General features: G+C 38.7%; 2 protein-coding genes across 6 annotated transcripts; both read left to right on the top strand.

The window, feature by feature from the left end:
- Positions 1–175: 175 nt before the first annotated feature.
- Positions 176–3,504, top strand: dnajb9a (DnaJ heat shock protein family (Hsp40) member B9a). 2 transcript variants are annotated; one of them, XM_008411002.2, is made up of 3 exons: positions 176–453; positions 759–989; positions 1,793–3,504. In XM_008411002.2, exons 2-3 carry the CDS (start codon positions 773–775, stop codon positions 2,215–2,217), a joined length of 642 nt encoding a protein of 213 aa, XP_008409224.1. In that variant the 5' UTR covers positions 176–453; positions 759–772; the 3' UTR covers positions 2,218–3,504. The 2 variants fall into 2 exon arrangements, with proteins under 2 accessions (XP_008409224.1, XP_008409223.1); XM_008411001.2 differs by having other exon boundaries at positions 177–444.
- Positions 3,505–4,121: 617 nt separating this feature from the next.
- Positions 4,122–16,739, top strand: dnm1l (dynamin 1-like). 4 transcript variants are annotated; one of them, XM_008410997.2, is made up of 20 exons: positions 4,122–4,399; positions 6,511–6,655; positions 6,934–6,963; positions 8,163–8,209; positions 8,672–8,743; positions 8,834–8,920; positions 10,165–10,327; positions 10,464–10,584; positions 10,706–10,837; positions 11,775–11,981; positions 12,075–12,195; positions 12,305–12,460; positions 12,558–12,647; positions 12,730–12,822; positions 12,930–12,983; positions 13,139–13,210; positions 13,944–14,120; positions 14,774–14,883; positions 15,003–15,162; positions 16,292–16,739. In XM_008410997.2, the coding sequence occupies exons 1-20, from the start codon at positions 4,298–4,300 to the stop codon at positions 16,346–16,348; spliced, it is 2,196 nt and encodes a 731-aa protein (XP_008409219.1). In that variant the 5' UTR covers positions 4,122–4,297; the 3' UTR covers positions 16,349–16,739. The 4 variants fall into 4 exon arrangements, with proteins under 4 accessions (XP_008409219.1, XP_008409220.1, XP_008409221.1 ...); XM_008410998.2 differs by lacking the exon at positions 6,934–6,963 and having other exon boundaries at positions 4,123–4,399; XM_008410999.2 differs by lacking the exon at positions 13,139–13,210 and having other exon boundaries at positions 4,124–4,399.
- The last annotated feature ends 163 nt before the right edge of the window (positions 16,740–16,902 follow it).

Here is a 16,902-nt window from a genome sequence, read left to right as displayed (position 1 = left end):
TGTATAAAACTTGGCCCATAAAAGGAACTCACTGATTGGTTGAAAAAATTGTCCTACTTTATTTAGTGGTGAGTGGTGGGGACGGAGGGGGATAGGGGTTAAAACCTTAGTTACAGTATAAGGAATGTAGTTTTGGTGATTAATCTCAGAGGATGTGCCTTTTCGTCCTCTACCCATAAAATGTAGTGCACCCTTTTTTAAATAATTTGATTGTACGCAAAGATAATATTTTCAACAGTTGAACTGGAAGTAATGATAGCAATGACCACTAGGAGTCGCAAAAGATGTGAGGAAAAGAAAACCAGCGAAGAAGAGAAGGAAATTACCGGGTTTTGAACGCTCCGCCTGTAGTGTTCATTAATACCGTTACATCATCATTATGGTTTGTTTTGGTTAGATATCTAAAGATTCTGTGAAAGAGGACGCCACTTCGGTTTCAGAAAGGTGAGTGAGGTGAGCCTAACCTGAAGGAGTCCGTGAGAACAGTAGCTAATGTTAGCAGGTTATGCTAGGAGAGTCTCTATTACATCACTAAGAGGAAAATAATTTTGGGGTGTTATTGTTTTTTTACGTTGACCCTATTTTTACTAGGACCAACTTCGAAAAAGTTTCTTAGTCCGTTTCTCAGTATTTATTGTGGTTTCTCATTAACCACAATAAATACACAAAATTATACCCATTTTGAACCTGGGTATCAGGTTCAAAATGGCAAATATCTATTGTTGTTATTATATCATAGTTTTTTCTCTTGAATGCAGGACACAGTGTAGCCATGGCAGCTGTACAGTCTGTCCTGATGTTTGCAGTGTGCGTCCTCGTGATAACAGAGCTGATTCTCGCCAAGAAGGATTACTATGATATACTGGGAGTGCCCAAAGGTGCAACAGAACGCCAGATAAAGAAGGCTTTCCACAGGCTTGCAATGAAATTTCACCCCGATAAAAACAAGAGTCCAGATGCTGAAATAAGATTCAGAGAAATCGCTGAAGGTAAGCAGTTTGTGAAGCCAGACATATAGGCAGATATGTATGTATGTATTTATACATATAATATATATATGTATATATTAAAATCATCGAAGGTCAAGCTGCAGTTTCTTACAGTAACTTTTCAACCTTTCAACATTTTCTTCCATATGCTTATGAGTTAGACTTTAATGGAATGTCTTATGTCTTTCTGTAAATAATTGTGTTCTTTTTTTTTTTTTTTTTTTTACAGATTTAGTAAGTGTTCAGCTAATAACAATCCTGTTGACACGTTCTCCAAACTTAGTAGATTTATAGTTGGGCTGCACAATATAATGTGACTTTATTGTCAACGCAATATTCATATCGTAAAGACCCACCTGGACTGCAACAAATGTTAGCAAATTATTTAACTTCCATGCATTCAGGGTTTGCATGTTTGCAATGTTTGGTGAGAYTAGTTGTTTAGTCCAGCATAAAATGTGTCTCGAGAAAAATTGGATCAWACATTGGTGGTAGCAGGAGTTGAGCACGAAATGCTTGCCAATCATTTCAGTTTATAAAGAGTAACTTTGAAAACTATGTTTCTTTTCACAATCATGTGCATTTGTGTTTGTAATATGATAATGTGAAAAAGTTCAAGGAGTGTGAATACATTTTGCAAGGCACTGTTAAAAGAAATGGAGAAGTATCTCTGTGGGTTGATATAAAATATGCCCGATGCACTATTTTTTTCTTCCTGTTGATATAACAGAATCCTGTAATTGTAACCTTTGTTGCTTTCTCAWCCTCGTTGACTGAATTATTTGTCGTTTTGTTTGGTGCAGCTTATGAAGTTTTGTCCGATGAGAGCAGAAGAAGAGAGTACGATCAGTTCGGCGACGACGTGTACACAGGAGGGGAGACGCAAAGACCAGGCACCCACCAACCCTTCACCTTCAACTTTGACGACATGTTTAAGGACTTCAACATCTACAGCCAGAACAGACATTCTCGCCACAGGCGACACTTCGAAGAACACTCCAAATCCCACAAGGAGTCCCAYAGCCGACGCAGGAGACACTTTCAGGGCGGCTTCGGGGCGGGGATCCTCGACGACATGTTTGACGACGTGGACAGAATGTTTACTTTCGATAGACACGCCAAACAGACTGAAGGCAGGTTTCACGGTACAACGAAGCAGCACTGCAGAACTGTAACCCAGCGCAGAGGAAACATGGTGACCACTTACACGGACTGCACCGCATCGTAAAGTCATTTATGACCTAACCTGCTTCAACGAGATCGGTAATGCGGTGTTGTCAGGATCATTCAGCAGAAAGTGGGTTGCAAGCTAACACTCGCTTTAGAGATGGCTTTGCTCTAAATTCAAATGAGCTTTATTGTGAATGAATGTAGTGAGTTTTGCTTACTGTTTGTGTAAGTTGAAAGAAAGTTGTTGTTTTTTTTTCCGTGAAGCAAGCACCTTTGAGTTTTGACAAGAATTCACGTGTCACATCATTTATTTTTAGTTTAGGATCCGCTTTGTCTTCCATTACAACTGAAGTTTTTCAAATGGAAAACAGGAATCACAATAACCTACCTTCCTCTACATGTTGGTTATTTAAACCTGTGTCTCAGCATTTTTTCCACATCCTCTTGAAACACTCCTACATTGTATGGTGCTAGTAATATTTTGTTTTAATGTTTTTATTGTAATGTTTATGGTCAATGTTTTTTTGGGGTTTTTTTCCCAGTGCACTAGGTGCAAAGTAATTTATCTGTGAAACAAAAAACTCTAGTATCATAGATATGTTTGTGTGTCAGAGTTTACATCAAGCGGGGCAGTGGAACTGTTAAGATTAAAACAATGCACCCTAAAGATGAGTGCTCAATTCGTAGACAGCGGGACGTCCTGTCTCGGTTCTTGAAAACACTTCTTTAAAAGGATAGCTTTATTTCCTTTTAACTTTAATCTTCCTATCAGACTGAACCACAGAGAGCTTGTTTGAATCGGGAGAACTGTTTTTGAAAACCTGGAAAGCATGTCCAACTGCTCTGTTTTTTTTTTTGTTTTGTTTTTTTGAGTCACTTGAATATGAGCTGTATAACCTTAACATCTATACTCACTAATAAAACTGTTAGGGCCAAGTAAATTCTTAATATAAATCCTTGTCCAGTGTTGATAAATTTCTGTTTTTCATATGTTGGTTTGTTACTGTAAAATATCTAAAGACGCTTTAAATGTTGTAAATCAATTGTAAGAACAAAACTATTGGTTTAGAGTTAAGTTGTAATCACAGATGGGATGAGTGACTAAATTTAAAAACATTGATTTGAATTTTGAACATTTTACCATAAATACACAATCCTGACAGCAGGAATTATATTGTTATTGGTAATTGTCAATCATTCCCTGTGATTGTGAAAATTGTACAACAGAGACTCCACTTCCTGAGGAAACTAAATCAAACATCACTTCCTACCAACAGGACATGTTAGACATGTTATAGCTGGGACTTTCCTTGCCAGGATATTAAACTGCTAAGCTGAAGACTTACCCAGTAGTCCAAAACTCTTCTTCTGTTCAGATTAGAGTAAATTTTGTATTTAATTTGTAAATCAAGGTCCAAGAGTCTGGAAGAAGACAACAGATCAACAGGTCTTAATTTAAAGTTAGCACAGTCAGTGAGGATTCTGGGAGCCATGTCACCTGCTCACGTTGATCCGTTATTGTCTTTTATCAAGTCCAAAATCAACAAGCTATACACTTTATGCTTGACCCTGTTGACAAGTTTCATTGAGAAGCTGATATTAGTTTGGTGATCATCATGATATGAAAATTTTCCATAAGCCACAGTTATTACAGTTACACAGAAATTACAACTTTAAATCTATTGTTCTATGTGCATATTTCTCTTAAATTTGTTGAATGGAATTAATTTAAATATTGTATATACTTTTTTAATCACACTCTGGCAGGATGGTGTCGTTTCCAGAGATTTAGGTAAATATTTTTGGTGCATAGAGACCGTTGTTTGGTGAATGGGTGGGGATAGGAGGTGACGGAGGGGTGATCTGCTTTTTGATTGGTGCGGTACATGTGACGAAATCAACGGTTGTAGTTTAGCTTGCTTCAAACAAACCCCTCCTTTATCCCCTGAACGTTGAACGGTACTTCCTGAACTGCAACTCCCACAATGCAGTTCCGTCGAACTGTTTGCGCAGTTGTGGCTAAATCCAAGAGTCGAAAGTAGCTTTAGCGAAGGGGGCATTGAATGACTTTGTCCCCGTGTGGTTTCACGTGAAGAAAAGTTATTTGGAGGACAGCTCAGTTTCCTGGATCGACGCTAATGGAGGCCCTTATACCTGTCATTAATAAGCTGCAAGATGTATTTAACACAGTCGGTGCGGATATCATACAGCTGCCCCAGATAGTTGTTGTTGGAACCCAGGTGAGAAACGTCTCTGTGCTTAAAGGCTAGCAAGTTTTCCAGCCTGCGTAAACTAATTGTTGTGGCTGTTTGGTGTTACATTTTCAGCTGTTTGGCTGGAAATGCTTTCCTTTCATTTTCAGCCAAACACCGTATCAATAAACTAACTCACTTGACGGTACACTAGTTTCAAGTCTAATTGAATAATTACCGCTGGAGCTAGGTTAGCATTAGCTGCCTTTGCATATTCTGAACTGTTATTGACAGTTGGCTTGAACGTGTATTTACGTTATCAGTCATTAGCATTAAAACTGCTGTTCCTTTACCGTTTTACTCCCGTCCCAGTTTAGCTAGGTACAAGCTCTGTTTGTTTTCATTCACTGTTCGCATTAATGATACTTTTTGTTTCATTTGAGAGTTCATAGGGAACGTCAAGCAATAATAACAAATGCATTTTAGCTCATAGAGTGCCCTGTTTATCATCCAAGTAAGCTATTATAGTTTAAAATGTGGTAGTAGCTATCGTGTGTAAACATTAGAGCCTAATTGGTTTAAAGTGGCAGGTTTTGTCTAAGAGATTTATCTTCACTTGGTTGCTAATAGGATGTAACTGCCTCAGACAGTTTGCCTTCTCTCCTGGGTTGTCATGGAGAGAAGGCTATGTGAAAGAGTTTGTAATGTTTGCTTGGCCTAATCAATGTTCTCTAAAGAACATCACCAGAACGGCCATTATCTCATTTGTTCCTCTTCCACAAAGTAAATAAGACAGGGTTTCAGTAAGCTAAACTCAACTTTTGTCACCGTTATAATGTTGGTTCAGGACCCGCATTAATAATAAAAAAAGTAATATAATGATAATTTTCATTTCACTTCCATAATAACTCGAAGTTAAATGTGACTTTACCAACTCAAGTTGGTATTTTTTCTGTCCTGATATTCGATATGTGGGTTTTTACAACCAGATTATCTGCCTTACTTCAGCAACTACAGTATACAGGTACACTTCATAACAGATATTTGCAAACAAGTGTCTCAATGAGAATATAGCAAAATTTTTTGAATTTAATTGCTTAAATAAGCCAGTTGACTGGTTTTAGAAGTATAATTATTTTTGCTATTATTATTTTTTAAGGAATCCTTAAAAATAGGGATTTGGTGTAAAGATGCTAATTATGTTTTCAGTTTTTCAGCCACGCTGATTGAGATTTTGATTAGTTCCGAAGTTTATCAGGGCTGTAATACTTAAAGGAGAACATGCGATAATTGTCCTTTGATAAAGGTTAAAGCTTTGAATCCAAGAGAAAATAAACAAAGTATCATTATCACTGGGGTTTTTCTCTACTTAACAATGTGCATGCTGATGTGTTTTTATGCAGAGTTCTTGGAGTCGATGTAAAAATGGAATATGTGAAAAATGTCAGATGTTTTTGTATCAGACGTTCTGATCAGAGCCAATTTAAGGAAAACTGTCTGATTTATTGATGCGTCCATAACAGTGGACCTGTGGCTATGTCTCTGCTTGATGACTCCTGATGTCCCCAGAGAATAAGTGCAACTAGCTCATTTATTTTCCCCTCCCAAAACAAGTTAATAAAATGTATATATATAAAAAAAGATGATGGTAGAAGCAATGCAATTTAAGATATATTTTGAGACATTCTATGGAAACCTTTGATGTATTTTACTTTTTAAGGTCTAAAATTAAAGAAACCAACAAGGAAAGAGACGCTTCTCATCTTTGCTGGACTTTGTCATAAACCTAGTGGAACATTTTAGAGCAACTCCACCCTCATGCTCACACTTATTGTCTGCAGTGCTTTTCTTCTGTGGTTACAGCTAAATGTCTTGAATCACTTACTAGTCCAACCCTCAAGTAATGACTCATTTTAGGAATCTCTACATGAATAGTATGTTCATTTTTAGCCCTACCTCCTCTTTGCAGCAGAAGTGTCCTGAAAGATGGAATGAAATGCCACTGTAGGTGTAACCAGCAGTCACATATGTTCTCTTTTTTTAATTATTTGCCTGTTGGGACTGGTTTTTCCTGCCAAGAAATGATTTGTGTGTCCCATTAGTCATGTCTAGAGGCTGCTGTTTACCCGTGTTTATAATGTTGCTGCTGTTGTCCACAGAGCAGCGGGAAGAGCTCTGTTTTAGAGAGCCTAGTTGGCCGGGACATCCTACCACGCGGAACCGGCATCGTGACGCGTCGGCCCCTCATCCTGCAGCTTGTACACATTGACGCAGATGATCGCAGGAAAACCAATGAAGAGAATGGTAACAGAACCTTCACCTCTTCCTCTTTTTTTATGATAAAACTTGATTGATTTCAATTAGTTATGTGCTCCTTATTTAAATATATCTTAAGATGTAGAATACTGGTATGCTTCTCTTCCTGTAGGTGACTTAGATTTTTTTTGGTTAACTGTCTGAAAGCTTTTTGAACAGCTACTTTTATCCTCTGGAATTTGCCTCAGAGTGGTGTTGCATTGCTTCACTATCACTCCGATGCTGCAGATAGCCAGCCTAACCTTTCTGTCTCTCTTCAACCACAGCATCCAAGAAAAATGGCCGCCTTTACAAAGGTCTCTTTTTCTATTTTCTAGATTACACCCCCACCTGTGAACCCATCCCACTTGCTCAGCCCTTTTTGCTTTATCCTCCCTCCTATTTTTGTAGCTGTTTAAAGTAATACATTTATTGCAAATAATTCCACCTTTTAATTTCATTAAAATACATTTATTCAATGGGTAAAAAAAGCAATCCGATATCAAGAAATAATTGGCTTTAAAAAAGTACTTTTGCYAATAAGTTTGCACTTCTGCGTTTCCTCGAACATACAGATGGAGGGTCTCTTTGATCGTTGCACAATCCTGCGGGATCTTCCAGATCTCAGCTTCCTTGTTAGGCTCTCTTCAGCGTGACACACAGGTTTTCAGTCGCGTTGCTTTCTGGCGACTGAGAATGCCGTAGAAGAAGAAGGTTGATTTCTATCTTTGGTGAACCTTTTCTGTATTAATTTGTCCTTATGTTTTGGATCATTATTCAGCAGCAATGTGACAATGTGTTTGTGTCCTGGCAGATTGTACCAGATTATCACAAATATCCTTCTGTTTTATGATATCATGCTCTCTGTCAAGGCTCCCACCAGGACCTTTTGGAAGTAAAGCAACCCACAGATCCTCATCCATACCAAATCGTTTCCTCCCAGAATAACCTGGAGTGTTTGTTACTTAAATGCTCCAACTTATTCTCATATGACTAAAATATATGTCACATTAGTTCAATAAACTCCATTTGTCATAGTGGGAGGTTTTTTTTTTGCCTTTACTCCTACACAGCTATAGTGTAACAAGGGCGAGTAACAAAAAAGTGAACATCATATTTATGCTCCAGAATTGTATGAATTAATACATAAAACTATCTTGATCAACTTAAAATAAAATAAAGTATAAATTAGAAACCGCTTCAGTTACATTTCTAATAAAATAATTCTTAGAGGTGCCAATAAATGTATCTAGCTCTTTGTATTCTGCTTCTGTGTCTCATCCGTTTCTTTTTCCTCCCTTTGACAGCAATTTTTTTTGTTGCCGTCATTGTATAAACACATCCAAGTTATTTTTGTTGTTGTAAGCTTCACAGCTGTCCATGTTTAGTTTTAGTTTTTCCATTCCGTCTATGCCGTGAGAAAAATCCTCCCAGAGGACATTCACAAGGGGACTGTTGCCATAGCGGCAGCCATGTTTTCATGGCCATATCCGATCTTATCTTTGTGTCTCTGCAGGCATCGAGGGAGAGGAATGGGGTAAATTCTTGCACACCAAAAACAAGGTAGAATTCACCGACGTTCCTCCTTGCATTCCTTTCCTCTTTATTGAACTTTCTGTTAGTAGCCTGCTGTGTATAAATGTCTGAATATTAGAGTATTGCATCAGAATATAACCCCTTTTTTCTATGAATGCCATACTACTTAATGATAAGCTATATCAGTTTATTTGTGCTACTTCTACAAGTGCAGCACAAGATCTATAACCTGCAATAAGAGTCGGTGGCCTCCTGTTAACTGCTAAAAATATATTTGGCTGGACAGTAAATGTCCTTCATGGTTAAGTTCCATAAAAGGTGCTTCTTAATGTTCTCATAGTCTAATAATAAAGATATCAGAGGTTTTCTTTTTTCATATTGTGTTTTTATTTTTTGCTTCTTTCCTTCGTATTTGTTTAAAAATTCTTCTTGAATGGATGCCGTCTGTTTCTGCTGTCCTTACATCCTGTGGCTAACATTCACTTTCAGATCTACGCAGACTTTGAGGAGATCAGGAAAGAGATTGAAGCAGAGACGGAAAGAATTACGGGTACCAACAAGGTAGGCTTAGAAAGGAATTAAAAAAAAAAAAAATCCACATCGCTTGAAAATTTTCGTTGAAAATGATTAATCTTGGCATTTTTCTTTCAGGGTATTAGCGATGAACCCATTCACCTGAAAATCTTCTCTCCGCATGTTGTGAACCTCACGCTAGTGGACCTTCCTGGCATCACAAAAGTAAGATAAGTTTCAGTCTCGCTTTGAAAATCTCCAGCATAGACGGGTAATTTTTTTTATGTAGTGTATGGAAATTGTAAAATTCCTTTAGCTGTCTTTTTAATTGAGCAATTTAGTCTTATTTGTCAAAAACGGGTATAGACCTGGGTGCAGAAATGATTGTGGAAAAGGTTTTAATGAAATCTCACGCGAAGGTTCCCGTCTCAGTTTCCACAATTACACGTTAAAGTATCTGGTTGATAGATGCCATGGTCATTTACAAGCCGCTCTCCTGTTTAGTTATAGTTTCATTAGCTGTACCCACAAAATGTCTGGCGAGGAGGAATGAAAGATGCATTTCCTTAAAATGCTAAACTGAAAGCATCACAATGGAAGGTTAATGATACATTGGAGACGCTGATTTTTCCAGCGTCTCCAATGTATCATTAACCTAACAGCAAAAGTTCTACGGTTGGTATTGATCCCTGAACGGCTGCGTCGAGGACTGATAGCCTCTGTATGTGCGAAAATATATATTTTACAACAACCATGTACCTCAGAAAGCTCTGTCACCAATTTTTCAAAAGCATTTTCTCTTCTGGATGATAAAAGTTTTTTTGATGTTCTTCATCCTCTGTCCTGTCAAATAAGACATTCCAAAGTTCTGTTTATTATGTACTTTTACGTTTTTAAAAGAAAATCCCCAAATCCTTCAAATCGATAAATTCATAATAGATATTTACGACTTAAATTACAAGACAAATTTTAAAAGTGATCCCTATGTTTAGTACATTTCTATGTTTTGCTTATGGCTTCCAACAATATTTAGTCTACTGCAGCAACACAACTTTTCATGACCTGTTGATTATTGCCTAATCAGTTTTTCAATATCAGTTTAATTTGAGTCTTACGCCTGTGCAATTATACAAATTTATTGCTCAATTTTGATTTTTTTTTTTCCTTACAAATTTTCTCTATAAACACAGCAAACGTAATAATTTTTTCATTCATTATTCTGCTGTGTTGTGTTTTGCATGTATGCTTCCATTTTATTGATTTATTTATTGTTTAAAGGCACAGACAACAATAGAAAACTGGAAACCTGCAAATCTAGGATTCATTGAACATAGTCAAAATATAAGAAAATTAATACCATTTTAAGTTTGATCAGATACAAATAAATAACTTGTAATCAACTGGAACATGTCAGCTTAGGTCATTTCACTGCCTTTTGGTTTCAAACTCTTATTTGCTCCTTTATATAGGTACCAGTGGGGGACCAACCTAATGACATAGAGATCCAGATCAGGGAGCTGATTCTAAAATACATCTCCAACCCTAACTCCATAATCCTGGCTGTGACTGCTGCCAACACCGACATGGCGACGTCAGAGGCTCTAAAGGTGGCCCGAGAGGTCGACCCAGATGGTAAATGCCATCTTTGTTTTGTTTTCCTGTCCCCCGTCTGTTTTGGCGTCGCGTTGTCTTTCATTTTCCCTCCGAGTTATGCGGGTGTGAATTCCCTGCTGTGTTTGAACTTCATGGGTGTGTCTTTTATGTTCAGGAAGGAGGACCCTCGCTGTGGTGACCAAGCTGGATCTTATGGACGCCGGCACAGATGCCATGGATGTTCTGATGGGCAGAGTCATCCCTGTTAAACTGGGTATTATTGGAGTAGTTAACAGGTATTACCGGAACATCTCTGAGCTCGTATGCAGCTCCGCTCCCAGCAATAATAGTAGAAAACGGAGCTTAATTTCACAGCTCAACACATTCTGATCGCTGTTTTTTGTGCTTTTTCCCCAGGAGTCAGTTGGACATCAATCAAAAGAAATTAGTGGCGGATTCCATTCGTGATGAATATGCCTTCCTACAAAAGAAGTATCCATCTCTCGCAAACAGGAATGGAACTAAATATCTGGCTAGAACATTAAACAGGTATACAACTTAAAATCCAGCGATGAATTGCATATGCACACAATGGTTAACAGTGTTCTGTTCAATTGAGTGTGTTTTAAAACATTTGAGCTAATCTGGATTATTATTGACGAAAATAGCCGAACTGATTAGAACGATCCAAGAAGGGTGATTCAATTAGTCCTTTAAGGCAGAGGTGTCAAGCTCATTTTTGTTTTGGGCCAAATCCAGATTACGAATGCTCTTTAAGGGCCAGTTGTGATAGAATGTATTGATAAAACTTGTTCACAAACTGTTAAAATATCAATGAATTCTTGAGATAAAATAATATTGAACATCTTTTCAGTTCCTCAAGGATTTCATGAATGTTTTGTGATTGATTTTTATTGCAAAAAAAAAAAAGTGTTTGTGGTACTAATTTGGAAATATTTGTGCATATTTCCAACTTATGCGCAAATTTGGAAATATGCAACTTTTTATCACTCGCTGTATAGATCACGGACTATAATCTGACATTAAGGCTGAGGCAGTTGTTTGGTCCAAGTAAGAGTTTTTGAGAAAAATCTGCAATAAACTCCCAATTACATATTAATGCGAAAAAGTGCGGAGACTTGTTGATTTTTGCACAAATTTCCACAATAATTTGCGAGAAACTGGACAGACTGATTGATATAATTGGGCAGTAGATGGAGAAACTACACTGATTTGATTGATAAACTAATATTTAAGCGTACTTAATGTTTTATCTGAAAAAGCTACGGCCGGCTGGATTTGGAAATATTTGCGATGCTTCCTGGAGTTTTACACACGTGCTTCACGGGATAAAATGACCAATGAGGAGTGTTTGTAATCTTTCCACTGCTTAACGTCTACATTTTAATTATTAACAGTTTTGATACCTTGTCGGTCAGATTGCAGCTTGCTATACTGGCTGAACTGGTGTGTTTTGTCACTATAGGCTGCTGATGCATCACATCAGAGACTGCCTTCCCGAGCTGAAGACGAGGATCAACGTGCTGGCAGCGCAGTACCAGTCTCTGCTGAACAGCTATGGCGAGCCCGTCGAGGACAAGAGCGCCACCTTGCTGCAGCTCATCACCAAGTTTGCTGCAGAGTACTGCAACACCATAGAGGGCACGGCCAAGTACATCGAGACGGCCGAGCTGTGAGTCGCGTCTCTAACTCTGCCAAATTCACAAATCGATTCTTCAATTTTAAATAGATCTTCAAAGTAATTTTTTTWAAAATATTTCTTCAGATGTGGCGGCGCGAGAATCTGTTATATTTTCCACGAGACGTTTGGTCGCACTTTAGAGTCTGTGGATCCACTGGGCGGCCTGACCACCATCGACGTGCTGACTGCAATCAGGAATGCAACGGTTGGGTTTTTTTTTTTGTTTGTTTGTTTTTTTGCTGCATTTTTCTGTCACAACCTTCATCTCAAGCGGGGTCTTCACAATGGGTCACGGTTTGAATCTCTCTCGCCAGGGGCCGAGGCCCGCTTTGTTCGTGCCCGAGGTTTCGTTTGAGCTGCTGGTGAAGCGGCAGATCAAACGCCTGGAGGAGCCCAGTCTGCGTTGTGTCGAGCTGGTTCACGAGGAGATGCAGAGGATCATCCAGCACTGCAGCAACTACAGCACACAGGCGAGAAACGCCCTCAGGAACATCCAGAGGCATGCTGGGAATGTGCAAACGATAAAACATGYGTGCTAACCTTCCTGACTTCCTTTCCCCTTTGCAGGAATTGTTAAGATTTCCAAAACTCCATGATGCCATCGTGGAGGTGGTCACCTCCCTCCTCAGAAGGAGACTTCCAGTCACAAACGACATGGTCAGAGTCTTATTGATCGCCCGTGAGCATTCTGTTGAAGTTTTCAAAGTCTAATCAGTTTTATTTTCTAATTTCTCTTCAGGTTCATAACCTGGTTGCCATTGAGCTATCCTACATCAACACCAAACACCCCGACTTTGCAGATGCCATTGGCCTCATGAATAACAATCTAGATGTACGAAAATTAGATTTCAAATCTTCTGCATGTAGGATTATTTAATGATGTTGGCAGCACTCTGTGCTACTAGAGCAATGCTTCTAATATAATTCCACTTTTTTTAGGAGCAGAGACGCAGCAGAATGAGAGACTTGCCTCCCTCCGTTCCCAGAGATAAGGTACACTCTGCGTGTGAACGTTTTCTTAAAATTTGTTCAATGTTCTTCATTTTGCCAATTTCAAATTGCATCTGTGTCTGATATCTGTAGCTCCTGATCATTGTAGCTTCAGCCTCTTTTCTATTCGCTCTGTTCTTCCTCTGGTTTGCTTTTAGTCCTTTAAAAGCCCCGTTGGGCAGTCTGTATCCCCCTCTGAGCCTGTTGCCCTGGAAGGGGAGGCCGCCAAGGTGTGTCGCTTTCTGTTGCTGTCTGCTTACTTTGCATCTGTTCTCCTGCAAACTGAAAGCTCTGCTTTTGTTTGCTCTCAAACTGATGCAGTCATTTCTAAGATTTATTGGTGAATCCAGGTGTTGAGGAATGCGGCCGACACCTCCACGCCAGCAGCTCCAACTGTAGAACTCCCTTTACATTTATGGTGACTTGTACAAATTTTCACACCCCCAAAGCTTTTTCACATTTGGTCATAATAAAACTTTAGTGTCTTTATTAGAACAATTCACAATGTAAAAGCCAAATACCAAATTTTAAAGTTGTGGTCTGCTAAGATGCCGATAGGTTCGTGAATACGGTAACGGGTCACTTTAAATGTTAAATTTGTCCGCAGAGAGCATGCTGCAACAATCGCATCACAACATTTCATCCTTAACTTTCCTCTTGAATCTAATATGAGCTGAAATGTGATCAATAATGGGAACATAAACGAGCATGAAACTGACCAAAGGACATTTTTGAAATAGTGAAGGCTTTACTATTGCATTAATTTATTTCAGCCTTTTTTTTTTTTTTTGTGCCTCTTGAAAGTATGTATATTGAACTCCTTTGTTGTCAGGGGAACTTACAGCATGCTGAAAGTTGACATGGTTTGATTTTGATCGGTCATGTATTTGACCCTCTTTTCCTCACCCTCCATCTCTCTCATGCTATTGAGCCTTTTAACGATCATTTGTCTTCTCAACGTAGGCAGCGGCCGCTAGCCTTCAGAGCGGTTCTGTTAATGAGCAGGGAGATGGAGGCACAGGCAACTGGAGAGGCATGTTCAAGAAAGGAGAGGAGGGTCTGCCGGCTGACAGGACGACACCCCAACCTCTATCCGGCGTCACTCCGCAGAGGGGCCACGCCGTCAACCTGCTGGATGTGGTAGGTGCTCTGAACTGGCTTTAATTGGTCAGATTTTCAAAGTTGTTTTTTTTCCCGTAGCATTGAAATATGGCTGCAGATGTTAATATGTATTCTGAAGTAACTACAAATTGGCTAAATCTGCTGTAATACCGGTCCGGTTTTATTATAAAGAAAAAGCTTTATGAAATCCAAAACACTGGTAACTTTTGGATCTATTGGCAAATAAAATTAAGCTGTATGTATTTGTTGTTGCATGCTGCTCACTCTAGGGGGCAGTCTTCTTATTTTGTGACTGCTCAATAAAGGACAAAGAGACCTTGTAGATAAGTAGTACAAAGTGTTTTGAGACCAAAATAGAGTATTAACTTGAATTGTAAACGGGGAGATAAAACAACTGGACGGCAGACAAGTTTGTTATTCTGACAAAGATTTGTTCTGTTACCACACATGAGCAACAAAGGTTTAAAAAGATGTAAAAAAATAATAATAATATCCTTTATTATATATTAAAAAAAAATACATAAGTTATATAGTGATTCTTTCCCTTTGACTTCTGACACTGAAATGTGAAAAAGATAACAGTCTGTGTATTTTTAGTTTACTTATTGTGTAAATCCTTTTGAATAAGTGTCAGAGCATCAAGAAGCTAATTTTCATCCTTTTGTCACCAGCCTGTACCAGTATCCAGAAAGCTGTCTGCTCGTGAGCAGAGGGACTGCGAGGTCATTGAGAGACTCATCAAGTCATACTTTCTTATTGTTCGGAAAAATATCCAAGACAGGTACACACATGTTTTTGCGTTTTTTATTTTTATTCTATTTATATGCTAGCCATATTAAATAAATGGTAAAAACTGTGATTTCTGCTTACTGCCTGACCTAAATCATTGTTTGAACTCAGCGTACCAAAGGCTGTGATGCACTTCCTGGTGAACCACGTGAAGGACTCCCTGCAGAGCGAACTGGTGGGTCAGTTATACAAGACCACCCTGCTGAATGATCTGCTGACAGAGTCTGAGGACATGGCTCAGAGGCGCAACGAGGCCGCCGACATGCTAAAGGTGACACGTTCTTTACATGCCACTACAATGTACTAAAACCACAGTCGGCGTCAATTAGATGAGAAGCTTCATATCTGTTTTAAAGGTCAGTGTAAAAAGGGCTGTTGCTTAAAGGTTAGAAGGCTTCTTATTAGGTGAAAGTAAATGTCAGACCTCAAGCATCTGAGCTCAAAAGTGAAGCTACCCGTCGTGAAGATTTTGATGTTTTGTCATCTGCTGGTTGCTGCACTTGGTTTCATGGAGTCAAAAGTCAATACAGGTGATTTAAGAAAATCCGAGCGCCTCAACAGGCTTTAGAAGATGTTGATTTAAGCCACAGGTTTCATGTGGCCAGGTTGCACCACAGTGATGCAGTCATTCCTGAAAGTTCATCCCTTGCACTTCATGTTATTATGTTTTTATGAAATTGCATATTTCTGTGACATAATTTTCAGTTTTCAGTAGCTCTACATGTGGCAGGTGAATAAATCAATAACAATAGACAGGCGATCAATATTAGTAAAAATGGGTCCGTTAGAATATTCAACAATGTCACTGAACTTCGACCCAGAGCCGCACAGCATTCTGGGGGATGTCGGCAGTGGAAAGGCTTGAGATACTCAACCTCTCCTGGCTAGCTAAAGAAGGTTGGTGGCACCAGCTCACTCACTCGCTCTTTGGTTACCTAGCAACAACATGTTGAGCAACTAGCGCAGGAGCGTTTCAAAGTTCCTCCATTATGCCTCATAACTGCTTAAAAATAATTTAAAAAAAACGGCGTGGAGTGAAAACTGTAGAGAAATCAGGAAAGGTCCTGCCACCAGCTTAACAACAATTCAGATATTTAAAACAAAAAACAAATCAAGAATTATCGACATGTTTTTCAGTCACATCGTCCAGTCCGAACTCTATACCATAATCTTTCAAATTAATGACTTTATTGATGCATCACTTTTGAAAATATAAATTCGTTTTTAACAATATTATACTTTAATATTAGTTTTACATATTTCCCTATCCCAATCCAAAAAAAAAAAAAAACACTTGGTTTTAACTGTTTTATGTAAAAACGCTATGTTTCACGCACATGTGTGTGCGTGATATTAGGGCTGTCTAACGCTCCTCTGTTGTCGTGTCCCTGTGTGTCCAGGCTTTGCAGAAAGCCAGCCAGGTGATCGCAGAGATCAGAGAGACCCACATGTGGTGAGCATCGCCGCTCTCCACCAAGTACTGTTCATGGCTTGTGGGACCGTCACCCTCACAGACCATCCGTCTCCAACATCCTCCTCCGACCGAGTCCCGACGCGCCTCGGACCTATGAGGTCACTTGTAAAAATGCACTGACGTTGGAAGGGTTCCTCACCAGTATAAAATTGTAATGTACAGAACAGCGAGGACTGTCTATAAACAGGGGATGGTGTGTGGTAACCCCTCTTTATCAGCATTACACGCATACTGTAGTCTCAGATTATATTTTTCTTAATGTAATCAAAAGCAGAAACATGAGAAATTTTATGTCGCCACTGTGTGGAGTCTTGAATGCGAAACTTCTGCTCTTATTTTAGATTGAAATAAAACCTATAAATGATTAAACGGTACTAAAAATGTCTACTGTTTATTCAAAGTTACCAGAATCTATAACCTTTAAATGATCGTTTAGATCTACTAACACTTTTGGTTTCTTGTTAATATTTGTGTTTAAAGCTAAATAAGACACATTTGTTGTCATTCAAATCTTTTTTATTATTATTATCATTATGT

Source organism: Poecilia reticulata, linkage group LG6 (assembly GCF_000633615.1).
Source record: "Poecilia reticulata strain Guanapo linkage group LG6, Guppy_female_1.0+MT, whole genome shotgun sequence".
Taxonomy (NCBI): Eukaryota; Metazoa; Chordata; class Actinopteri; order Cyprinodontiformes; family Poeciliidae; genus Poecilia; species Poecilia reticulata.
The sequence above is the reverse complement of the archived record's forward strand: the minus strand, read 5'-3'. Positions and strand labels throughout refer to the sequence as shown.

Bases quoted from the DNA above. Each gene is read 5' to 3' on its own strand.
- dnm1l (XM_008410997.2), top strand. From the start codon at position 4,298: ATGGAGGCCCTTATACCTGTCATTAATAAGCTGCAAGATGTATTTAAC. The intron at 8,744-8,833 runs GTAGGCTTAGAA...TTTTTCTTTCAG, and splicing joins GAATTACGGGTACCAACAAG to GGTATTAGCGATGAACCCAT. The intron at 14,121-14,773 runs GTAGGTGCTCTG...TTTTGTCACCAG, and splicing joins CCGTCAACCTGCTGGATGTG to CCTGTACCAGTATCCAGAAA.